Raw genomic sequence first — 26983 nt, 5'->3', positions numbered from 1 at the left:
CCCATGTCCTCCCTCTGGCCTGGAACTAGAGCTCACCTCCTCCAGGAGGCCTTCCCAGACTGAGCCCCCCTTTTCCTTTGCTCCTCCTCCCCTCCCCACAGCCTCTACTCCCTCTCTCTGCTCTACCCCCATCCCCACCCCACTTGTGTATATTTGTACATATTTTTCTATTTATTTTATTAATGATGTGTATATATATATCTATGTTTCTGTTTATCTGTTTTGATGTTATTGATGCCTGTCTACTTGTTTTGTTTTGTTGTGTCTCCCCACTTCTAGACTGTGAGCCCGTTGTTGGGTAGGGACTGTCTCTATCTGTTCCCAAATTGTACTTTCCAAGAGCTTAGTACAGTGCTCTGCACACAGTAAGGGCTCAATAAATACGAATTATTGAATGAATGTACTCCCTTCCCCTTCATATGACAGACCACCACTCTCCACCTTCAAAAACATCCTAAAATCACATCTCCAAGGGGCCTTCCTCTACTGAACCTCCATTTCCTGTACTGCCTCTTCCTTCTGTGTTGCTCATGCATTTAAAGAAGGAGCACGGGCTTGGGAGTCAGAGGTCATGGGTTCAAATCCCGGCTCTGCCAACTGTCAGCTGTGTGACTTCGGACAAGTCACTTAACTTCTCTGTGCCTCAGTGATCTCATCTGTAAAATGGGGATTAAGACTGTGAACCCCCCGCGGGACAACCTGATCACCTTGTAACCTCCCCAGTGCTTAGAACAGTGCTTTGCACAGAGTAAGCGCTTAAAAATGCCATTATTATTATTATTATTATGCATTTACACCTGTATACTTTAAGCACTTGACATTAACTCCACCCTTGGCCCCTCCGCACTTACATACACAACCTTATCCTCAGCCACTTCTTCTATTTGTAATTTATTTTAATGTCTGTCTCCCCCTCCAGACTTTTAAGCTCCTTGTGAGCAGGAATTGTGTCTACCAACCCTATTGTATTTGGACCCCATAAGTGCTTAGTACAGTGCTCTGCACAGAGAAAGCACTCAAATACCATTGATTGATTATTTGATTAAATAATCACCAATATAAGTAACCATTTATCCCAGAGGAGAACTAAAGACTGCTGATTTGATACTCCTTATTTACCTCTGCTGTGGCAGCAGGCTGGTTTTAATTTTTGAAGAGCTAGATTTTTGGTATTACAAGTGGCTTAGGAATTAATAATAATAATGGCATTTATTAAGTGCTTACTATGTGCAAAGCACTGTTTTAAGGGCTTACAATGAAGTGTTTTCACCAAAATGGGACATTTTCGAGAAAGGGGGGAAAGGGAGCCAGAGAAGGGAAAAAAACATAACCAGAACAGAGCACCCAACATCTGAACCTTTCAAAAATCAGTAGTCCTCTTTAATGTTGTTAAATATGTCCCCAAGAAAGTTTATTACAGAAATCAGCATTTGAGAACTACTGGAAAATGAGATGCGTGTTTCCTCAAACTTTCTATGGTTCCCATACCTTTTCTTAAATACTAAATTGGATAAATATGTATGTAAATAAAGTCTCTGAATTAGGATCCCAAATGTCTGCACCTATCTCTTCCTGAGGCCTGAACAGTTAGGTGTCTGTTCACCCACACGAAGCAGACAGTTGTTCTACTTGGCTGCTCCTCAGGGCTGCAAACACAATAGGTACAGAGGTTTGGCCTCTCCCTTGTTTGCTTCTTCCTGGCCCAGGTCAGATTTTAATTATTCTTCCTTATGTTATTAAAGATTAAATCATGCAGAAGACAAATGCACTAAGAGCCTCCTAGCTAAAGATGTCTCAATAAATGTCTTACGTGTCTGGTTTTTCCTTCCTCCCCGCCCGACAAACAACTTCCCCAAAACTGGAAAGGCTTCCCCTTTCAAACCAACAAGGTTTGGGGAAAATAATATTTATTTTACTGAGCAAAATCTGCAGCATAAAATACAATGAAATCTCTTTATGGCTGTGAGTGGCAAAATGTAAGTCAGGGGACACATAGTGAACACAAACCAAATTTGATTCTTCCTGGCTTTAGTACCTATCATCCTCTCTCATAAACCATTCATTTCTGAATACTCCTTGTTATTTGACAATCTTTGGTGTTAAAGAGCAAACTGTTCAAAGAAGCAGCATGGCATAGTGGATAGAGTAAGGGCGTGGGAGTCAGAAGGTCATGGGTTCTAATCCCGGCTCCTCCACTTGTCTGCTGTGTGACCTTGGGGAAGTCACTTCACTTCTCTGTGCCTCAGTTACCTTATCTGTAAAATGGGGATTGAGATGTGAGCTCCATGTGGGATAGGGACTGTGTCCAACCTGATTAGCTTGTATCCACCCCAGCACTTAGAACAGTGCCCGGCACATAGTAAGCACTTAACAAATACCATTAGTATAATAATTATTACTTTTAAGGTGAAGCAAACAATAGGACTACTATATTGCAATTCACTTCCACAGATTTAATTCACTCAGGACAATATTTTTTTTAACCATTAAATAGTATGTTTTCTCTGCTGGTTCTTCCAGTAGCTGGTCTATGTGGGCGAAGACCACACATGCAGTGCGGCCTTGTGGAAAAGAGCTCAGACTTGTGAGTTAGGAGACCTGGTTCTAATCCCAGCTGAACCACTTCTCCACTGCGCGATTTTGGACGTGCCATTTACTTCTCTGTGTTCCAGTTTCCTTCTCTATAAAAAAGGGGATAAAGATACCTGTTCCTTCCTACTTACTCTATGAACCCCATGTGAATCTGGGACCGTGTCTGACCTGCTTATATCTACGCCAACTCTCAGTATGGTGCTTGACATATACGGAGGGCTTAAATAGCACAATTACCACACAGTAAGCCTTCAATAAACACCACTGATTTATTAACAGACAAGTTAATAATGTGGTACTGAAGGTTTTTATGGTATTCTGATATTGTGCTAGGCCAGCTCTGTATGTATCTTTTAACTTGCCAAAAAGTTCATGAGCCCAACAAAACTTGTACTAACCCAATCACATTTGACAGTAGTCCTCACCTGTTACCCTATTTCTACCTTTTCTACCACAATATTTATCATGCCTTTTACCATTACCAACATACTCTAACTTTTCCTATTCACTCCCAGAGCAGATACTTCTTCTCCCTTCCAGTTTCTCCCATCTATTTTCGCACAAACTCTCACATTCACATTTTGTTGCAACTACTCCTCTCTCCCACCCACTCCCCTGAAACCAACCCATAGCTAAATTAAGTATTTATCTGTTTTGTTTTCAAAGATGCTGCTTCTGACACAGAAAGCTGAAAAGATTCATGCGAGCAACAATATTCCATACTGCATGCAAAGACAATCCTTGTTGTACTGATGTGTTTGTCCTTAGAGGTTGACTGTCTCTTGATACCCAATCTTAATGAAGCTTTCATTTAAAGGAAAGCATCTTCTTTTTCAGTTGGTGGCCCCCAGTCTGATCTGTGGCAGTCCTTTTCCAACATATCACTGCTTTGGATCTGTTTTCCCTTTTTGAAACTGTACATCATTTTATCTTTATATTGTTTATTCTGCTTTCATGACTAAAATGTGCTCTTTTTCATTCATTCAATCCTATTTATTGAGCGCTTACTGTGTGCCTATGACAACTCCTTGGGTATCCTCCTATCTCCCAATCTCCTCCCATGTCCCACCCAGGAAAACTATATTTTGATGCCGATGAGCTGTTTCCCAAGACTTCAATGTACGTAATGTTGCCCTCCCATTTTTTTTTTGGCATTTAAGTATTTCCTATGTGTCAATCACTATTCTAAGCACAGGGATAGACACAAATCAACAGTCCCTGTCCCACATAAAGCTCAGAGTCTAAGGCAGAGGGAAAACAGGTATTGAATTCCTATTTTACAGTTGAGGAAACTGAAGTGCAGAGAAGTTGAGTGAGTTGCCCAAGGTCACAGAGCAGGCAAGCCACAGACAGAATTACAACTCAGATCCTCTGACTCCTAAGACTGTGCTCTTTCCAATAGGCCATCCTGATTTCCATTTCATTTGAGTATGGTTCATAAGTAATACTGGTAGGTTTTGAGTGATAGGCCTAAGGTCTTAGACCCATGGCTGCTTTATAGACCTATAATGTGGTATGAAGTTCGATGATTCTTACGCAGGCCTCACATCCCACACACCCTATACCCACACTTTCACCCCGACAACCACGTTCATGAACTTCTAAGTGCTGAGTTGTGATACTATTGCATCAACTTCAGCTACAGGAAAAACAATAATGCGGGAACCCTATTATCTGAATTGTATAGAGACAATTTTTTTTCACTTGTCAGAGGTTACTGGTGTCCACTCACAAGTGACAAACAAAAGTTTTAATCATACTGGATACTGGACAGAAACCAAGTACATGGCTCTGTTCTGGTTTATTAACATTTGATTAGTAATTTTGCTAACCAACAGACACCAATACAATTTTGCATTAACAGCCCCACACTATTGAGATTGAACATATTCTGAAAAATACAAGCAACTAGCATCACTTAGAACAAATGTATTTCTTACACAAAATTTACTTCTGGTTTCATTTTTAAGGTATCTTGTAACGTTTCCAAGTTTTTTGAGAAATGAAAGCTTAAAGTTTTGAGAGGAAAGCAAAAATGGAATACCTGGTTACTAAGGGATGTTTTCTAGTAACAGGACCTAGTTTGGGACCCTCGCCAGCAAGTCGTTCGTAAGACACATTTCCCAAAAGACAATTAACAGCCTGGAAATAATTAAATTGTATGTTATTTCAAAGGGGAAAAAAAAGAGTAACAAAATTCAAAGGAAAAACCGAAAGAAATACGTAAAACCTGTTCCTGATGGTAGTTCACTATGCGAAGTTTTTCTGAATTTAGTTCCTCAATTCTCTTTCGAAACCAGTTACAGCATTCATCTATTGCATTTGGCCCATTGCTAGAAAATATATAACAATTAAGTCATTCAGCAATTTGTGGATGAAAATTCCCATTTGTTTAAAAATTACATGAAAACGAACAAAACTGTAAAGTGATCTGTAAACTATAAAAATATGTTTCCTGTTATCAAAAACGTTATTTTAGCATAAGAGATCTTTACTGGATAGAAACCTTACACAACACCCTCCAATGTTTCATGAGAAAAATGCATAACCACAAACCTATGTGGTATGAAAGTTGCTAATGCAATGTTCACATCCACAGTACAGCCGAGACGTTTGAACTCAGGATCCTGAATGATTTTAAGGAGCTGCTTAGGATCAGATTTAGATACTGTTTTCCTCTTTTCTGAAAAGGAAAAAACAAAAACAAAACAAAAACAAAACAAAAAACTGAGAGCAAATATCCTAAAGAGGAACAACAACAAAAATCCACAAATTTAGCAGCAAAAGCCACAAAAGTCAAAACCATGGGTATATTGTTACAGATCCTCCACTTCCTACCAAGCGAAAAACATGGAAATACTTCTCCCATGATGGAAAATTTTTCATATATCTGCACGTGCAAATGGGTAGATTACATATAGCAACATGTTTTAATGTACATCCTGTACCTTGGGTAAGAAGCTCTCTAAACTGCTGTACCGCTTTATTAACATCCACTTGATAAAATTCCCAGAGTTGAATCTTAGGATAAATATCTTCCCAGACTATCCTACGGATACTCTGTAAAATACAATATAGTTGAAGGATTAAAAAGCCTGTTTTCAATATTTAAATCTTTCAGAAAAATATTTTGGGAGGACGCGCTTAGAACAGTGCTTTGCACATAGTGAGCGCTTAATAAATGCCATCCTTATTATAAAATGGCTTAAAAACAATTTCAGTTACAAATATTGTGCTGTTTAAAATGATCATTTTTCCACACATACTAACATTCAGTTGTTGGTCATTTTCAATCAAAATAGGCAGTCCTTTCTCTTTGTATCTTCCTTCCACAACATCACAGGTTAAATGCCAAAGTGCTCTGTCCAAAATCCAGGCTGGTTTCAGATGAGGAGAATTCACTAAATTATATGTGCATTCAGGATGCTCTTGGATCCATTTACTGTTAGCAGCTTAAAGAAAAGGGGGGCAGGGGAGAAAAAAGGAAAACATTTCATTGTCTTTTAAGATTAAATACCAAACCATCTTCCTCCATACTCTGTGCATAAGAACGACTTTGTTTTCTAAATATAATTCAAGGGAGCGAAAACCTGCTTTCGTTGTCTCTCTAGAATGAAGACTCATTTTGGGCAGGGAACATGCAATCCAACTCTGTTGTGCTGTACTTTCCCAAGCATTTATATAATGCTCTGCACATAGCAAGCGCCCAATAAATACCATTCATAATGACTCTGCACATAGTAAGCGCTCAATAAATACGATTGATGATAATGAAGAGAAAGTTGTAACCTATTAACCCATCCATTTTTTTGTGTTGTGTTTTACTGTTTCATCCCCTCTGGAATGTAAGCTTGTTGTGGGGCGGGAATGTTTCTACCAACTCTGTTGGTACAGTGCTCTGAACACAGTTGGTACTCAGTTGGGAAGTGGTGTTCCCTAGTGGGTAAAACACGGACCTAGGAGCCAAAGGACCTGGGAACCAGAGGCCCTGGATTCTAATCCTGCCTCAGTCACCTTCTGTGTGACCTTGGGCAATTCACTTAACCTCTCTGCGCTTCAGTTTCCTCAACCGCAAAATGGGGATTCAATACCTGTCTCCTTCCTACTTAGACTGTGAGCCCCATGTGGGACAGGGATTGTATCCAACCTGATAACCTGTATCTACCCCAGTGCTTAGAACAGTGCTTGACACATAGTAAGCACTTAGCTACCACAAAAAAAATGCATTATTGAGTGATCACTTCTGATGCCTCCAATCCAAGGGGCAGGGTCTGCGCATAATTCCCCTCTGGGTATTCTCCCCCAGTGCTTAGTACAGTGGTCTGCCTACAGTAATTAATAAATACTACTATTATGACTATATTACTACCTTTTGCTAAAGGCCTGTTAGTCTCTCGAAGAATTTTTTAAATTAAGATTTTACTTCTTCTCTGTTAACATGTAATTTGATACTGGACTGCTGAGGTCACTGAATTCAGTGAGTGGTTTTTGGGTTGTAGTTCCAAAGAAACACTTTCAAGATGCAGGCTTTTCATGACCTGATTTTTTTAGGCTGACTGCCAATCTAAAACGTGTGCCTTTACAAAGCAATAGTTGATCACTTGCATACATCTATTCTCTTTAAGCAGTCATCAGCCTACAGTAATAATAATAATAATGATGATGATGGCATATATTAAGTGCTTACTGTGTGCAAAGCACTGTTCTAAGTGCTGGGGTGGTTACAAGGTGATCAGGTTGTCCCACGGGGGGCTCACAATCATAATCCCCATTTTACAGATGAGGTAACAGGCACAGAGAAGTTAAGTGACTTGCCCAAAGTCACACAGCTGACAATTGGCAGAGCCGGGATTTGAACCCATGATCTCTGACTCCGAAGCCCGTGCTCTTTCCATTGAGCCACGCTACAGTGGTTTCTGAATAGACAGAGCTTCTCAGAGGATTGAAGTGTAGTCTCATTCCTAAAATCAAAGCTCCTTGTTGCTTTTCACAACTATGGTTGTGTAAAACACTAAATAACTGTGGACCTATTACCCAGTAGTGATGTCAATGAGAATACATATTCCTATATTCCTCCTTTTCCCCTGTTGGTAACCCATTCTAATGTCTATCTTCCCAACTAACCTGTATGCTCTTTATGAGCAGGAACAGTGTCTACCAACTCTACTAATAATTGCAGTATCTGTGCTTATTATGTGCCCGGCACTATACTAAGCACTGGAGTAGATACATGCAAATCAGGTTGGACACAATCTCTGTCCCACATAGGGCTCACAGTCTTAATCCCCATTTCACAGATGAGATCACTGGGGCACAAAGCAGTTAAGTGACTTGCCCAAGGTCACTATGCAGACAAGTGGCAGAGCTGGAATCAGAACCCAGATCCTTCTAATTCCCAGGCCCATGCTCTACCCACTAGGCCACACTGCTGTTGTACTGTCCCAAGTACTTACTACAGTGCTCTCGACACAGTAAGCAATCAATATATATATATCTATATATAGATATAGATATATATACCAATATATATCAATATATACCATTGACTGATTGACATCCCTTAACAGCCTCATCTGGACAGACCAGTTAAAGTCATTTCCAAAATCCCAACTGTCGATTACCGGGTTAACAAATATGACGGCTTTGAAACTCTTTTAGTACTTTTCTTATACTTGACAAACTCTGAACAGTATTTTTATGTTTATCTCCAGTGTCAGTGTGGACGCTCCTTGAAGTCATTCCTTCATTCCGTACTTCTCAAGTGCCTAGCAGAGTGCATTGCACCAGGAAGGTGCTCAATAAATAGGTACTGTTACTACTGTAACAAAAATGTCATAGGAGCATACAATAGTATTGTATTACAGCCAGATTCTTATCAGCACTGGAAAGAAATTATATATCCTGACAGTTGCTGTTGCAGCCAATGTTAAGAGTTCTGAATTTTACAGAGAATAAGCAGAATAATTACAGAATCAATCAATCGTATTTATTGAGTGCTTACTGTGTGCAGAGCACTGTACTAAGCGCTTGGGAAGTACAAGTTGGCAACATATAGAGACAGTCCCTACCCAACAGTGGCCTCACAGTCTAGCCCACTAGTCCACAAATGAATGTGTCTGTTTATTCTGAGAATAAAGATGCTGGTTTTTTCCCTTTCAAAGCTTATCTTACTGAGCTCAGTAAGGAAGCCACATAGTATGTCCCTAAGAATAATAATGATGGCATTTGTTAAGTGCTTACTACGTGCAAAGCACTGTTCTAAGCGCTGGGGGGGATACAAGGTGATCACAATGTCCCATGTGGGGCTCACAGTCTTAATCCCCATTTTACAGATGAGGTAACTGAGGCTCAGAGAAGTTAAGTGACTTGCCCACGGTCACACAGCAAACATGTGGGGGAGCCAGGATTAGAACCCATGACCTCTGACTCCCAAGCCCGTGCTCTTTCCACTGAGCCACGCTGAAGAACTAGATGGATGTCAAGCAGGGAATATGTCATAAAGTTATTATTTCAAGCATCCTGTTGCCACTGTTGGGAAACAGAATATTGGGCTGGGCAAACACTGGCTTAAAGGAGCATCTTTTATGTTTAGATCACCCCCGTTATCGAATTAGTCAATGTCAACAAATATTAAGGCAAATAGTGGGGTCCATACCAGTATGATTGTACACGACATCTGTAATGCAAAGCATATTCCATTCCTTTCTCATTTTTTCCACTAGCTGTCCAACATCATTCCAAGTATACTTTTTATTAGGCCTTGAAAAGTCAGGATTTAGTTGCAGCTGATCAGCTAGGGAATAACAGGATCTGGACAGTCCAAGTGTCTGCAATGGGGTGAAATGAATCATGTTGTAACCTGCAAAGTTAGAAAAAAAAATTACGTCAACTGAAAATATACAAGAAAATATGACATAGCTAAGCTTGAAATACAAATACTATATAAGGAATCTATGCCAAAAGGATAAAAACTGAATATGCTTAGTGTAAAATGCATCTATATCTATGTTGACAACTTGTACTTCCCAAGCGCTTAGTACAGTGCTCTGCACACAGCAAGCGCTCAATAAATACAACTGATTGATTGATTGATCTAAATGAATTTGAATTTGACAGCATAAATTCATGCTGTCAATACAGTTTCAATAATTGTTCTTGCTGTACAAATGGAACTACCTTTAAATGAATATTCAACTTTTTAATACTTGAAAGTAAGTACTTAGAGATTTTTATGCTCTTTCACCTACTTAAAATATTCATGAATTAAATTAGATATTACCCAATTGCATGACGAAATGCAAAGAAACTGGTTCCAAAATTTTGAAAGTTATTTTTCACATAGGAAAAACACTCTTCCTCTTTGCAATGACTCATGAAGTAAATTTTGGTAATACCTGATTCTTTTGCAACTCTAAGTCTGTCCTCCCATTCATCAAAGGGTCCTAAACATTTAGCGAGAAATGTCTGCAGAGTAACACAATCCAAAGGCAAAACTTGATTATCAGCACCAACTCGTAAAATTGGATCCACAACTATGTATCCTCCACCACTTTTCTCATTTCTGGAAGAAAGAACTTTTATTAGTAATAGAAAAATGCATATTTATTGAATGATCTGGGGGTTTTAATGTCTTTAACAAGAATATTTCCTCGGGAGGTAGCACTGCCCTAGTGGAAAAAGCACACGCCTAGGAGACAGGAGAGCTGAGCTCTAATTCCAGTTCTGCCACTCATCATCATCATCATCATCATCAATCGTATTTATTGAGTGCTTACTATGTGCAGAGCACTGTACTAAGCGCTTGGGAAGTACAAATTGGCAACATATAGAGACAGTCCCTACCCAACAGTGGGCTCACAGTCTAAAAGGGGGAGACAGAGAACAAAACCAAACATACTAACAAAATAAAATAAATAGAATAGATATGTACAAGTAAAATAAATAAATAAATAAATAGAGTAATAAATATGTGCTGTGCGACCTTAGCCAAGTCTCTTAACCTCTCCAACCTGGAAAATACGGATGGATTATGAGACCTGTGTGGAAATGAAACTGTAAACTCTGTGGGCAGGGAATGTGTCAGTTTATTGTTGTACTGTACTCTCCCAAGCACATACTACAGCTATAGAGGCATACTACAGAGAAGCAGTGGAAAGAGCCCAGGCTATGGAGTCAGAGGTCATGGGTTCAAATCCAGGCTCCGCCAATTGTCAGCTGTGTGACTTTGGGCAAGTCTCTTCACTTCTCTGGGCCTCAGTTACCTCATCTGGAAAATGGGGATTAAGACTGTGAGCCCCACGTGGGACAACCTGATCACCTTGTAACCTCCCCAGCGCTTAGAACAGTGCTTTGCACATAGTAAGCGCTTAATAAATGCCATCATTATTATTACAGCACTCTGCACACACTAAGCCCTCAGTAAATACAAATGAATGAATGAACATAAACTATGTCCACCCGGCCTTAAATCTAACTCAGTACTTAGCACATCACTGCTTAATAAATGCCACTAAAATGATTATTAACTGTTTCATTTAGAAGACCAACAAGCCTCAGTTACATTAAAATATCAAAATAAAGTTCAGATTTTTCGACAATAAATTCATCTGTAAGTAATTTTGTTTCCATCATTTCCTTATCTATATACACAATTCCAGTCTACAGCTATTTTTACCTAAACATTTTGGTTTATGCAAGCTACGATTATGAACAGAGAGGCGGCGTGGCCTAGTGGAAAATAATAATAATAGTATCTGTTAAGCGCTGGGGTAGATACAAAGTAATCAGGTTGTCCCACATGGGGCTCACAGTCTTAATCGCCATTTTACAGATGAGGTAACAGACACAGAGAAGTGAAGTGACTTGCCCAGAGTCACACAGTGGACCAATGGCGGAGCCGGAATTAGAGCCCAACATCCTCTGACTCCCAAACCCGTGTTCTTGCCACTCGGCCATGCTGCGTCTAAGGAGAAAGAGCCCGGTTCTGGGAGTCAGAGGACTTGGGTTCGAATCCCAGCTCTGCCATGTGTCCACTGCAATCTTGGGTAAGTCACTTAACTTCTCTGTGCTTCAGTTACCTTATCTATAAAATGGGGATTAAGACTGTGAGCCTCATGTGGGATATGGACTGTATCCAACCTGACTAGCACATTTCCTGACACACAGTAAGTACTGAACAAATACATTTCCACTTCAAATTCAGGAATTAATGTACGAAAAGAGAACTGCTTCCTTTGAATGTCCAAAGACACTGCCATCAACAAAAATATTGATGCACACTCAAAACCTAAAAGAATTACTTACAAAATCAGTAGACCTTTAATCTGTTTCTATTGGGAAACCAAAGGATTATTCTGTTATTAATAATAATAATAATAACAATGGCATTTTATTAAGCGCTTACTATGTGCAAAGCACTGTTCTAAACGCTGCGGAGGTTACAAGGTGATCAGGTTGTCGCACAGGGGGCTCACAGTCTTAATCCCCATTTTACAGATGAGGTAACTGAGGCCCAGAGAAGTTAAGTAACTTGCCCAAAGTCACACAGCTGACAATCAGCAGAGATGGGATTTGAACCCATGACCTCTGACTCCAAAGCCCATGCTCTTTCCACTGAGCGATTAACATTTTTACTTGGAAAGTTCTTTATACCTGGTTATCAAATTTAATTTTGAACATTTCAATATGCAACAAGAGGAATGGTGAAGAAGCATGATGAAGCATAATTTATTGTCCTTCCTAAATTTTGTTGTGATTTTAGATGCCATTTCAACTTCCAGAATTATAAATTCACAGTTCCACACACATATTTTAACTTACTCTTGGTTGAAATAATACTGGAATGATCCAGCTTGTTGAAGACTAAGTTTACAGTATTTGTCAGAGTCATCTTCTTTTTCAGTTGGGTTCTCCCAGGCCAGTAATTGGAATTTTTGGCGATTGAATGGTTCTCCGGGGGACGGATAATTTGTGTACACAGATATTTCCTTTCCTTGTAAGGTTGGACCCAGCCTGAACTGAAGTTCAAAACCTAGGCAGAGAGCAAAGGTGAATATATTCACTTTGTGTTTTGCTGCAATAAAGTAAAGATCAATTTAGGCTTAATTGGATTAGTATAAAACCAAGCTATCTCACTGCTGATCCCTTGCCCAAATCCTCCCTCTAGAACTCTCTCCACTTTCATATATGACGGACCACCACTCTTCCCACTTTCAAAGCCTTATTAAAATCACTTTTCCTCCAAGAGGCCTCCCCTGACTAAGCCCTCATTTCCCTACTTCCTCTCCCTTCTGAATCACCTAAACACTTGGATTTGCAACCTTGAAGCACTTGATAATCACCCCCTCCTCAGTCCAACAGTCTGTTTTTTTTTAAAATGGCATGTTAGGCACTTACTATGTGCCAGGGACTGTACTAAGAGCTGGGGTAGATACCAAACTAATCGAGTTGGACACAGTCCATAATAATAATAATGGTATTTGTTAACCACTTACTATGTGCAAAGAACTGTTCTAAGTGATGGGGGATACAAGGCGATCAGGTTGTCCCACGTGGGGCTCACAATCTTAATCCCCATTTTACAGACGAGGTAACTGAGGCACATAGAAGTTAAGTGACTTGCCCAAAGTCACACAGCTGACAAGTGGCGGAGCAGGGATTAGAACCCATGACCTCTGACTCCCAATCCCGGGCTCTTCCCACTTAGGGCTCACAGTCTTACTGCCCATTTTACAGATGAGGCACAGGGAAGTTAAGTGACTTGCCCAAGGTCACACAGCAGACAAGTAATAATAATATCAATAATAATTATGCTATTTGTTAAGCGCTTACTATGCGCCAAGCACTGTTCTAAGCACTGGGGTAAATACAAGGTAATCAGGTTGTCCCAAGTGGGATTCACAGTCTCCATCCCCATTTTACAGATGAGGTAACTGAGGCACAGAGAAGTGACTTGCCCACGGTCACACAGCGGACAAGTGGCAGAATGGGGATTAGAACCCACGACCTCCAACTCCCAAGCCCCTGCTCTTTCCACTAAGCCACACTTCTGGGATTACAACCAAGGTCTGCTGACTCCCAGGCTGGTGCTCTTTCCACCAGGTCACACTGCTCCTTATGTACATACTCTCCCGAGCGCTTAGTACAGCGCTCTGCACACAGTAAGTGCTCAATAAATACCACTGACTAAGTCTACTCTGTTAGAAAAATAAACATTTTTCAGATTCTTTTATGAAAACAGCAATGTTCAAGGGACGCGTGATTTTAGGGACACTCGGTCAGCTCCTATATACCTCAGTGAGTTTCGACTACAGCCCAGTCCTCAGTCTTCGCTCCACTATAACCAGCTTACTCACTGTGCCCCAATCTCATCTCTCTCACCGCTGACCCCTTTCCCATGTTCTCCCTCTAGCTTGGAACTCCCCCCCCTCTCCATATATGACAGATCACCACTCTCCCCACCTCCAAAGCCTTATTAAGTTCGCATCTTCTCCAAGGAGCCTTCCCTATTAAACCCCCTTTTCCCCAGCTCCCTCTCCCTTCTGGGTCATCTATACACTTGCATCTGTGACCTTTCGGTCATAAGTGCTCTTTGCCCCACAGCACGTAGGTGCATTTCTACCAATTATATATTATTTATTTATATTAATGTCTGTTTCCCCCTCTAGACGCTCTCTGAGGGCAAGGAATGTGCCTACCAAACGTGATGTACTGAACTCTCCCAAGCATTCAGTACAGTGCTCTGCACACTGTAACTGCTCAACAAATGCAATTACTGATGATGATGATGATGATGGTGGTAGCTTCTAGAGTGTAAGCCCAGTGTGGGCAGGGTTTGTCTCTACTGCTGAATTGTACTTGCCGAGCACTTAGTAGACAGGGGGCTGGATCCAATAATTATCATCATTAACTTCCATCGATCCATTTCATTTATGGAACAATTACTACATGCAGAGCACTGTACTAAGCGCCTGGGAAAGTCCAACAGAGTTGGTAGACATGCTCCCTGCCCACAATTCTTACTGAGTGCCTACTGTGTGAAGGGCACTGTACTAGAGTCTTGGGAGGCTACAAGTCAAAGTCATGAGTCCCTGCCCTCAGAGAGCAAGCAATATTAAAGGAAAATCACATATAAAATAGCTACAACAGTGAAATAAATCTGTGAGAAATGTGAAGATGGCCGATGGAATTACATGACCAAGGAGGTGGAACCTAACAGTCTCAAAATCCCTTCCAGGCCTAGGATTCAATAATGGAGATGGGATCCTTTCTTTCAAATGCCGATATGGATTATCTACCGAAGCAGAGTTCTAATTTGAAAAATCAAAAAACGAGAGAGAGGAAATACTAGACATCTCTTTAAAAGCATCTCAAGTTGCTTAGCCTCCATTCTGAGCCTCCCTGGGATTGGGAGAGACGAGGATAGTCCTGAAAAATGGGGGAAAGGCAATTAACTTAATTGTGGCCCTGCTTGATACATTTGTTAATGAACTGAAAGGGCTGACTTGAGTTTGTATTTCTTTAGTGATTATGATTACATCCAAATCACCCAGCATCTTGAAATTAGAAACCTAACAGAAAACCCCATCACACTGTTGGGTAGGGACTGTATATGTTGCCAACTTGTACTTCCCAAGCGCTTAGTACAGTGCTCTGCACACAGTAAGTGCTCAATAAATACGATTGATTGATTGATTGATTGAATGGTCCTCCTTGCAGCTAATGAATAAAAGTGGCATAAAAATTACTGGAGGAGAAATTTAATTTGGATTAATAAAGTGGTGAAGAAAATTTGTGCTAGACTAAAGTGAGCAGGGACTGATGGGGGGAAATAGCAAAACTTAGTTCGGCAGTTGGAGCCTTTCAGTCTCCCATCACCACCACCACCACCACCACCAAGGCTACAGAGATTTAGCCTTTAGGAATCCTACTGTGTGCTTCCAAGAGCAGGGATGAGCTCCCATTGGAATGTCCCCGGGGCAGCAGATACCTTGAGGACAGCTTCCACCCGCAGAAATATCCGAGACATTGCTGAGGCACCATTACCACTGCCCCCAGCAGACTGTCCATATGGGAAAATTTCAGAAATGCTTGGGAAACAGTGGTTCCAACCGTTGAGGAAGAGATGGAGTGTAAGAGGAGGCTTTACAGTATCTCCCTCCACTCCTTTCCTTCGTGACTGCTGCTTCTGGACAGCTGCCACCATACTGGCAGGTCTCCTCTCATTACAAAGTTGAAAGTCCACCCCTATAAGGGCCTGACTGAGCCCACCAGAGACCTACCGGTGGTGGCTGCAAACCCTAAAATTAATGGCCATCCTATCTCAAGTGTATCATCTGGTCACAATTTGCTAGATTCACTTTCTAAGCAGCCATTCTTTAGGCTACTACTGTGTCTACTGTCATTCAAAATGGGAAAAAACCCAATTCTGCATTTTAGTAAACTGCAACCAAGTAGGCCAAAAGACTGAATATAGAGGAAAGAAAGCAACTTGGACTAGGGCAATGATACAAATAAAGTTGCTTGAAATAAAACAAATCTTCAACTACTTTTACCTTTTAACCTAAATTATAGAAAATTACCCATCAATTTCTCCAGCAGTAAGAAAAAAAACAATCTATCTAAACCCACAGGGATTAGTTCTCTTCCCTCACTCTTTTCTCATGTTCTTTCCATTAACTTACATAGACTTACCTCTTTTACAAAGAGATATATAGCCCTGAAGAAAGAAATGATACTTTGTGTAATTCACCACTTCACTTCCTATTTTGATCATGAAACTTCAATCACCTTTTCAAAAATGATTAAGTCTATCACTGAGAGAAATGGTGCCATTTTGAACAAATAACAGAGTTCAGCTGCTTGAGTATATTTAAATAACCTATGTCTGTGAAAAGTTCACACAAAACTAGCTTTAGCTTCATCCAATGAATTCAAAGAACAACAAGTACAAAGGTTATCAGCCTTCCAAATACATAGTGTATTATGTAAAACCAATGTGTTTTGTCGCATGTGATTTGTACACAAAATTAAACGCTGATAGATTACTTGGTCTACCCTTGTCTTAGTTAATAACTTGGTCTGCTAAAATTAGCTTAGGTCATAGCATACATGCCACTGATATCTTATTCCCTATAGGTAGACTAACACTAGGAATAGAATTCTCAAATTAGCTGTCCTCCCTTAGGCAACAACAAAAAAATAAGCATAAAAGGCCTTCCTTTTTTTTTTGGCCAGGGGAGCTGGGGAGGAGTTAAATCTCAATATGTCTAAAACAATAGTTATTTTACTAAAGCTCCAAAGTGGTATATCTTTAACAAAGCAGTTCACAAATAAGTTCAGCAAATATTCAAGTTTCAATCTACTAGTTCTTCCATAATGCCTTTTTTAACTGTAAGTTTTGGACAGAATGCTGTTAGGGAATGTTCTTCTGACTGGGCATGTGTACCGGGATAGGATGCAAAGTGGCACAAGATGAGATGGTTGTCTACAAGCACGGGGACATAATGTGAGTTTTCTTTAACGCAGGGATCTTCAAGAACCTCATCTCCACTTTTTAGGAGAAATGAGTCTATTGTAAGTCAATTGTAAAACAATTTTCTAAACTGCCCCAAAGCCCTTACATGCAAATCCTTAATTTATTCCTATCAATGTCTGTTTCCCCTCTAGACTGCAAGCTTATGGTGGGCAGGGAACGTGTCTACCAACTCGGTAATACTGAATTCTCCAAAGTACTTACTTCAGTGCTCTGCACACATTAAGCACTCAATAAATATGGATTGATTAAAGAACTATTCATTATTTAACTAATTCTAATTTTTGACCTTATCTTTAACGGTCATAACTCCCCGTGAAGCAGCTTGGCCTAGTGAAAACAGGCCTGAGAGTCAGAGGAGTTGGGTTCTAATTCCTGCTCTGCCACGATCTGCTGTGTAACTCTGGACGGGTCACTTAACTTCTTTGTGCCTCAGTTCCCTCATCTGCGAAATGGGTGGTGAGTATCTGTTCTCCCTATCTAAACTGTGAGCTCCATATGGGACCTGATTATCTTGAACTTACTTCAGCATTTAGAACAATGGTTGGCATATAGTAAGCACTTAAATACCACAGTTATAACTACTCGAGTGCTGCCAGCCAGAAAAACAGACCTAGATTCTACCCACTACAAACTAACAAATAGAAATATCAGCAAAGAAAGGTAAAAGGGCAAACAGAATACAAATCTTATATTCATGCATTCATTCAGTTGTATCTATTGAGGCTTACTGTGTGCAGAGCACTGTACTAAGCACTTGGACACTACAATTTGGCAAGAGATAGAGGCAATCCCTACCCAACAATGGGCTCACAGTCTAGAAGGGGGAGACAGATAACAAAACAAAACAACTAGACAAGTATCAATAGCATCAAAACAGATCAACAGAATTGTAGGTATAAATAAATTATATAATTATTAATATGCATTATAATATGATGTACATGATAGCACAGCAAAGGATAGTCTTGGTATGTGCACAGTGTGTTCGGGACTGGGTTCTATGTTAGCCTTTTCAGTCAACCACACACCCATATATCCATTTTACTGTTTAGTAATGCCTGCCTTTTTTGAGCCCAAGGGGTAACAAGAGTTTAGTGCTTAAGGGCCTGAAAGGTAGTGAGTGATTGGAAGTAAAAATGATCCTCTCATTATCCACTGGCTTTGTGAGGGGAAGTAGAACTTAAAAGTCCTGTTAACATCAAGCTTAATTAAATGAGTTACACGGGGAGAGGAGTGTGGGCACAGAAAACTGTTCCAATTGCAAGGCTCATCTCTCACCCCAAAGGCTTTTTTGATTTTAGTTTGAGCTCTGGGGCTGCGGGTCAGGACCAGATGGTCCAGTTTAGGGGAGACAGGGTCTAAAGTGGCTCCAGGGATTAGGCCTAGGTCAACCATGCTTGATAGACTTGCTGGACTAGCATGGATCAGGGGTTTAGAGCTGCTTTAAAACAATCCCAGGGTGGAGCCAACTGAAGAGCAGCCTGGGGTAGTCACAACATAGAATTAAGCCCCAAGGAATCACCTTCAAATTGCCCAATTTCCTGGAGAGTTCTGTATGCTAAGGATAACGCAGGCCAATTTCCCCTGGCCCTTCTGAATCTGAACCTGCAACTGGTGCTGAACCCTATAGCAGGCTTTGAAAAGAGTGGGGCAAGTGTTCAATAAATACGATTGATTGATTGATTCAATCATTCATTCAATTGTATTTATTGAGCGCTGACTGTGTGCAGAGTGCTGTACTAAGCACTTGGGAAAGTACAATACAGCAATAGAGAGACAATCCCTGCCCACAATGAGCTCACAGTCTAGAGGGGATAATAATAATGGCATTTGTTAAGTGCTTACTATGTGCCAAGCACTGTTCTAAGGGCAAAGGTAGATAAAAGATAAGGTAGACACGATAGATCCCACTTGAGGCTCACAGTCTTCATCCCCATTGTACAGATTAGGTAACTGAGGCACAGAGAAGTGGCTTTCCCAAGGTCACACAGCCAGATAAGTGGCAGAGCCGGGATTAGAACCCACATCCTCACTGTGGAGGTTTTAATTGAACAGCCTTGTTCCATGCAGATTCACCTTACCCTCCCCTCTTGAAAAGTATTCTTAAAATGCCACATGCTTCACCAGAGCTCTAGACTGTAAACTCACTGTGGGCAGGGAATGTGTCTACCAACTCTGTTATGTTGTACTCTCCCAAGAGCTTAGCACAGGGCTCTGCACGCAATAAACGCTCAATAAATTTTTTTTATGGAATTTGTTAAGAGATTACTATATGCCAGGCACTGTTCCAAGAGGTGGGGTAGATATAAATAAAATCAGGTTGGACACAGTTCATGTCCCACAAGGGGCTCACAGTCTTAATCTCCATTTTACAGAGGAGGTAACTAGGAGAAGGAGCACGGCATAGTGGATAGAGCCCACTGTTGGGTAGGGACTGTCTCTATATGTTGCCAACTTGTACTTCCCAAGCGCTTAGTACAGTGCTCTGCACACAGTAAGCGCTCAATAAATACTTATAACAAGTACCATTATTATATAAAAAGGGTCTATGGGGTATTCACCATGTGATCTCATCAAATCCCCATTCCAGGCACAGAAAATAGCTTCTGTCCATTTAAAATAATTACAGATTTTAAAAAGTATTAAACCTGCACAAGACTACGATGTTCCAAAAACAAAATTACATTCCAGAGAACGGCAGGTGAGTCTAAAGATTTTCTTTGAAAATTAAGAACTTAATGCCCTACACTGTTATTAGTGCCATCTTCTAGCCAAAGGACAATCCTACACAAAAAACTTCACACCCGTCCCCCATAGTCTCACATGAATTTAAGTAGACTGAAAGCTTGTTGTGGGTTGGGGATGTCTACACCAACTCTGTTGTATTGTGCTCTGCACATGGTAAAAGTCACTGATGATGAGGATGATGTAGTTGTAGTAGTATTTATTAAGTGCTTACTGGGCACAGAGTACTTATTAACTGCAGGGAGAGAATAGTTGGGTGAGAATTGAACACCGTCCCTGTCATTTGGAGGAGAACACAATCTGTTTTTAAGAAGCACATTGCAGCAATACAAGAAGTCCATCTGTATTAAGAAATCAAATAAGCCTTGTCAGTTGAGTTAGAAAAAGTCTTACTCTATATTTAACTTTGACCTTAAGAAAAGCATCAATGACAATGACAGCTTTTGGAAGACTTCAGAGCCCTAAAAAACTTACTGTATGTGGTAACACTTCAAAATGAACTCTTTCCATAGATAAATGGAGAAAAGACATAAAGAGAACACATGAAAAAATATTCACTCATACCCAAAGGCAATTCTTCCTTTCTTTTCCCTGACAATCAGATTAGCTAAAATATAATTGCAACTATTCAATTTGACATAGCTCAGAGATAACAAAAAACAAATATTTCTTAGAACTGACCTTGGTCAAGTCTGAAGAGGGTCTTTTCTAACTTCTCCATGTCGTTTAAAAGCAAAATTCGAATCTGCTTACTGTGCCCCATTTTTGCTTCCGAAGGCTTTTAAGACTTTCAGAGGGAAGAAATGAACTTCAAAAAGGTTGGTGTAACCCCTACAAAATTGGAAAGAGAGGTAAGGCAGAAAGGTAAGTCGGAGAAAACACTTGAAGACGGAGGGAGGGGCGGGAGGGGGGAAGGAAAGGGAACTCTCCTGGGCCCGCTGGGTCACACTTACATTTTCTCCAAATACATAAACCCTAGCAAAGAAACAGAGGGGAAGGAATGACTCCCCGAAAACGGGATCTGGAAGAAACACTTAAAAGCCTCGGGATTTATTCCGTCCCACCTCGTACAAAAAAAAAAAGGCTAAAGAAAACCAACACACTGGAGATTCTTCAATCCAAGCTTCGGGCTTTACCCAGAGAAAGCAACCTGTTCAAGCAAAGCCCCTGAGGTGGAAAAACAAATCGGTCGCTTCGAGTGACACTTCTGCAGGGAGATGCCAAATGGGAGCTCGCCCCATTCCCAAATTCGGGTGAGAGGCCACCGAAGGGGGAGGGAAGGGGCCCAGCTGCTGCCCCTTGCATGCCTGCCATGCATATATATAGAATAGGTAGACATACTATATTCATTCAATCGTATTTATTGAGCGCTGTGTGCAGAGCACTGTACTAAGCGCTTGGGAAGTACAAGTTGGCAACATAACCCAGAGCTCAGGGAGAGCCATTTCCAGCAGGTCCGGCTAGGAGTCACCGCATAGGCAGCATGGTGTAGTGGATAAAGTGTGGGCCTGGGAGCCTGGAGGTCATGGGTTCTAATCCTGCTGCCACCACTTGTCTGCTGTGTCATCTTGGGCAAGTCACTTAACTTCTCTGGGCTTCAGTTCCCTCACCTATAAAATGAGATGAGGAGCAGCGTGGCTCAGTGGAAAGAGCGCGGGCTTGGGAGTCGGAGGTCATGGGTTCTCATCCCAGCTCCGCCACTTCTCAGCTGTATGACTTTGGGTTTATGTATATATGGTTGTACATATTTATTACTCTATTTATTTATTTATTTCACCTGTACATTTCTATCCTATTTATTTTACTTTGTTGGTATGTTTGTTTCTGTTCTCTGTCTCCCCCTTTTAGACTGTGAGCCCACTGTTGGGTAGGGACTGTCTCTATGTGTTGCCAATTTGTACTTCCCAAGCGCTTAGTACAGTGCTCTGCACACAGTAAGCGCTCAATAAATACGATTGATTGATTGATTGATTTGGGCAAGTCACTTCACTTCTCTGTGCCTCCGTTACCTCATCTGGAAAATGGGGATTAAGACTGTGAGTCCCATGTGGGTCAACCTGATTACCTTGTGTTTCCCCCAGCGCTTAGAACAGTGCTTGGCACATAGTAAGTGCTTAATAAATATGAAAATAATAATAATTATAATAATAATAATTAAAATGGGGATTAAGACTGCGAGCCCCACATGGGACAGTCAGGGACTGTGTCCAACTCCAATTGCTTGTATCCACCCCGCTTAGTACAATGCCTGGCACATAGTAAGTGCTTAACAAATACTATCATTATTACTATTATTATTATTTCCAGTACTTACATCAAGAGAGCAATACGTGCAGCCTCCAGGACATGGCTAGATCAACCGAGAGGAGGCTAAAGAAGCAGCTTGAAAGTGGGCTTGGGAGTCAGGAGACATGGGTTCTAATCCCAACTCCGCCATTTGTCTGCTGTGTAACCTCGGGCAAGCCACTTGACTTCTCTGTGCCTCAGTTCCCTCATCTGTAGAATGGGGATTAGGACTGTGAGCCCCAAGTGGGGCAACCTGATTGCCTTGTATCTACCTCAGTGCTTAGAACAGTGTTTGGCACAGAGTAAGCACTTAAATACAATCATTAATATCAGAGAAGCAGCGTGGTTTTGTGGCAAGAGCCCGGGCTTAGGAGTCCGAGGACGTGGGTTCTAATCCCGGCTCTGCCACTGGTCTGCTGAGTGACCTTGGGCAAGCCACTTGACTTCTCTGTGCCTCAGTGACCTCATCTGCAAAATGGGGATTAAGACTTTGAGCCCCACGTGGGGCAACCAGATGACCTTGTATTTACTCAAGTGCTTAGAACAGTGCTTGGCACATGGTAAGTGCTTAGCAAATAACATCATTATCATCAGAGAAGCAGCTTGGCATCGTGGCAAGAAACGGGCTTGGGGGTTAGAGAACGTGGGTTCTAATCTTGGCTCCACTACTTGTCTGCTGTGTGACTTTGAGCAGGCCACTTGACTTCTCTGTGCCTCAGTTCCCTCATCTGTAAAATGGGGATGAAGACTTTGAGCCCCACAAGGGGTAATCTGATGACCTTATACTTACCCAAGTGCTTAGAACAGTGCTTGGCACAGAGTAAGTGCTTAACAGATACCATGGGCATTACTATAATTGAGACTGGGGGCAGTGGGGAGAGGTGACTTTTTGATGCTATTGACACCTGTCTACTTGTTCATCATCATCATCATCAACCGTATTTATTGAGCGCTTACTATGTGCAGAGCACTGTACTAAGCACTTGGGAAGTACAAATTGGCAACATATAGAGACAGTCCCTACCCAACAGTGGGCTCACAGTCTAAAAGGAGGAGACAGAGAACAAAACCAAACATACCAACAAAATAAAATAAATAGGATAGATATGTACAAGTAAAATAAATAGAGTAATAAATATGTACAAACATATATACATATATACAGGTGCTGTGGGGAAGGGAAGGAGGTAAGATGGGGGGATGGAGCTGGGGACGAGGGGGAAAGGAAGGAAGGGGTTCAGTCTGGGAAGGCCTCCTGGAGGAGGTGAGCTCTTGTATTTATTGAGCGCTTACTCTGTGCAGAGCACTGGACTAAGCACTTGGGAACGGGCTCTCAGTCTTATTTTCTGTCTCCCCTCTTCTAGACTGTGAGCCCGTTGTGGGACCGTCTCTATTGCTGAATTGTACTTTCCAAGCGCTTAGTCCAGTGTTCTGCACCTAGTAAGCGCTCAATCAATTCATTCATTCAATCGTATTTACTGAGCGCTTACTGTGTGGAGTAAATATGATTGAATGAATGAATGAACAGGCTCTGAGTGCCTGGACTGGGCTTAAGCCGGAGTCTACTTGTTTTGTTGTCCGTCTCCCCCTTCTAGACCGTGAGCCCGTTGTTGGGTAGGGACCGTCTCTTATCTGTTGCCGACTGGTACTTTCCAAGCGCTTAGTGCAGTGCTGTGCACACAGTAAGTGCTCAATAAATACGATTGAATGAATGAATGAATGAATGACTTCCCCTTCAGTTTTGTTGTCTGTCTCCCCCTTCTAGACTGTAAGCCCATTGTTGGGTAGGGGCCGTCTCCATCTGTTGCCAACTTGTACTTCCCAAGCGCTTTGTCCAGTGCTCTGCACACAGTAAGCGCTCAATAAATACGACTGAATGAATGAGAAGCAGTGTGGCCCAGTGGAAAGAGCCCAGGCTTTGGAGTCGGAGGTTATGGGTTCAAATCCCACCTCCGCCACTTGTCAGCTGTGTGACTTTGGGCCAGTCACTTCTCTGTACCTCAGTGACCTCATCTGTATCTTCTAGACTGCGACCCCACTGTTGAGTAGGGACCGTCTCTATATGTTGCCAACTTGTACTTCCCAAGCGCTTCGTCCAGTGCTCTGCACACAGTAAGCGCTCAATAAATACAATTGAATGAATGAGAAGCAGCGTGGCCCAGTGGAAAGAGCCCGGGCTTTGGAGTCAGAGGTCATGTGTTCAAATCCCAGCTCCGCCACTTGTCAGCTGTGTGACTTTGGGCCGGTCACAACTTCTCTGTGCCTCAGTGACCTCATCTGTATCTTCTAGACTGAGCACCCGCTGTTGGGTAGGGACCCTCTCTATATGTTGCCAACACAGTAAGCGCTCAATAAATACGACTGAATGAACCTGGTTATCTTGTATCTACCCGATAGTTTACTACAGTGCTGAGCATATAGTATGTGCTTAACATCATTATTATTACTATTAGAGAAAGGAATTAATCAATCAATAGTATTTAGTGAGCTCTTACCCTGTGCAGAGCATCCTACTAAGTACTTAGGAGAATACAATAGTTTGTAAACACAATCCCTGACATCAAGGAGTTTTTATTCTAGCAGGGGAGATAGCAAAATAAAATAAAGGTAGAGAGAATTAACAGAAGCAGCATGGCTCAATGAAAAGAGCCCCGGGCTTGGGAGTCAGAGGTCATGGGTTCTAATCCTGGCTCCACCCCATGTCTGCTGTGTGACCTTGGGCAAGTCACTTAACTTCTCTGAGCCTCAGTTCCCTCATCTGTAAAATGGGGATGAAGACTGTGAGCCCCACCGTGGGACAACGTGATCACCTTGTATCCGCCCCCCAGTGCTTAGAACAGTGCTCTGCACATAGTAAGCGCTTCATAAATGCCATCATCATCATCATCAGAATGAATCTGTATAATGGGGATGAAGACTGTGAGCCCCACGTGGGACAACCTGATCACCTTGTATCCCCCCCTGCGCTTAGAACAGTGCTCTGCGCATAGTAAGCACTTCATAAATGCCGTCATCATCATCATCATAATGAATCTGTATAATGGGGATGAAGACTGTGAGCTCCCCGTGGGACAACCTGATCACCCTGTAACCTCCCCGGCGCTTAGAACGGTGCTTTGCACATTGTAAATGCTTAATAAATGCCATCGTTATTATTATTACTAGAATGAATGAATGACTTCCCCTTCAGCAGCCGCCGCCGGCTGAGGGAGGGGAGTGTCAGGGGAAGGACAGGCAGGCGCGGTGGGAGCTCACCTCCTCCAGGAGGCCTTCCCAGACTGAGCCCCCTCCTCCCCATCCCCCCGCCTTACCTCCTTCCCCTCCCCACAGCACCTGTATATATGTTTGTACGTATTTATTACTCTATTTATTTGATTTGTACACATTTATTCTATTTATTTTGTTTTGTTAATACGTTTTGTTTTGTCGTCTGTCTCCCCCTTCTAGACTGTGAGCTCGCTGTTGGGTACGGACCGTCTCTATATGTTGCCAACTTGTACTTCCCAAGCGCTTAGTACAGTGCTCTGCACATAGTAAGCGCTCAATACGATTGAATGAACATTTATTCTATTTATTTTATTTAGTTACTATGTTTTGTTTTGTTGTCTGTCTCCCCCTTCTAGACTGTGAGCCCGCTGTTGGGTAGGGACCGTCTCTAGATGTTGCCAACTTGTACTTCCCAAGCGCTTAGTCCAGTGCTCTGCACACAGTAAGCGCTCAATAAATACGATTGAATAAATGAACATTTATTCTATTTATTTTCTTTTGTTAATGTGCTTTGTTTTGTTACCTGTCTCCCTCTTCTAGTCTGTGAGCCCGCTGCTGGGTAGGGACCGTCTCTAGATGTTGCCAACTTGGACTTCCCAAGCGCTTAGTCCAGTGCTCTGCACACAGTAAGCGCTCAATAAATACGATTGAATGAATGAATATTTATTCTATTCGATTGAATGAATGAATATTCATTCTATTTATTTTATTTTGTTAATATGTTTGGTTTTGTTCTCTGTCTCCCCCTTTTAGACTGTGAGCCTACTGTTGGGTAGGGACCGTCTCTAGATGTTGCCAACTTGGACTTCCCAACCGCTTAGTCCAGTGCTCTGCACACAGTAAGCGCTCAATAAATACGACTGAATGAACATTTATTCTATTTTATTAATATGTTTTGTTTTGTTGCCTGTCTCCCCCTTGTAGACTGTGAGCCCACTGTTGGGTAGGGACCGTCTCTAGATGTTGCCAACTTGGACTTCCCAAGCGCTCAGTCCAGTGCTCTGCACACAGTAAGCGCTCAATAAATACCATTGAATGAATGAATAAATGAATGAATGAATGGGACCCTCCGTGGGGGGACAGAATGAGGAGGAGGAAGAGGAAGAAGAGAAAGAAGAAGAAGAGGAGGAGGAGGAAGAAGAAGAAGAGGAGAAGGAGGAAGAGGAGGAGGAGGAAGAGGAGGTGGAGAGGAAGAGGAGGAGGCAGGCCCGAAGGCCTTAGCGCTTACCGAGCCGCCCGTCTGTTTGGCTCCCCTCAGGTGCCCGAGCGCTTCTCCTCAGGGAAGCTTGATTGACAGTCAGGAGTGGGGGGCAGGCGGCCGTCGGGCCTCGCTCTCGCGAGAGTTGAAAGGGGCATGAGCAAAAGAGGGCCGGGCCGGGCCTCGCTCTCGCGAGAGTTGACAGGGGCGGGAGCAGAAGGAGGCCGGGCCGCGATGGGAGGGGCAGACGAGGACAGAGACGGGAAAGGAGCGTCCTAGTATTCATTCAGTCGTATCGATTGAACGCCTTTTACTGTGTGCAGAGCACCGCATTAAGCGCTTGAAAAATACAGTTCAGC

At 42.0% G+C, this 26983-nt stretch overlaps 1 protein-coding gene across 2 annotated transcripts in view; it reads right to left on the bottom strand.

Moving 5' to 3' along the window:
- The window catches only part of AGL (amylo-alpha-1, 6-glucosidase, 4-alpha-glucanotransferase), a 72436-nt gene extending 45736 nt beyond the window's left edge, over positions 1-26700 (bottom strand). Inside the window, exons 1-10 of one of the 2 annotated variants that reach the window (XM_038744731.1) lie at positions 26655-26700; positions 20555-20704; positions 12412-12622; positions 9987-10153; positions 9248-9451; positions 5863-6044; positions 5541-5652; positions 5149-5275; positions 4823-4925; positions 4637-4734 (exon numbers count right to left, since the gene is read on the bottom strand). In XM_038744731.1, the coding sequence (XP_038600659.1) occupies positions 4637-4734; positions 4823-4925; positions 5149-5275; positions 5541-5652; positions 5863-6044; positions 9248-9451; positions 9987-10153; positions 12412-12622; positions 20555-20636 (1286 nt within the window). In that variant the 5' untranslated portion in view covers positions 20637-20704; positions 26655-26700. Of the gene's footprint in view, positions 1-4636; positions 4735-4822; positions 4926-5148; positions 5276-5540; positions 5653-5862; positions 6045-9247; positions 9452-9986; positions 10154-12411; positions 12623-20554; positions 20705-20826; positions 20889-26654 lie in introns of those variants that run through there. The other variant, XM_038744732.1, reaches the window with a different exon arrangement.
- Positions 26701-26983: the final 283 nt, after the last annotated feature.

Source organism: Tachyglossus aculeatus, chromosome 4 (genome assembly GCF_015852505.1).
Source record: "Tachyglossus aculeatus isolate mTacAcu1 chromosome 4, mTacAcu1.pri, whole genome shotgun sequence".
Lineage (NCBI taxonomy): Eukaryota > Metazoa > Chordata > Mammalia > Monotremata > Tachyglossidae > Tachyglossus > Tachyglossus aculeatus.
This window is presented reverse-complemented; position numbering and strand designations above follow the sequence as displayed.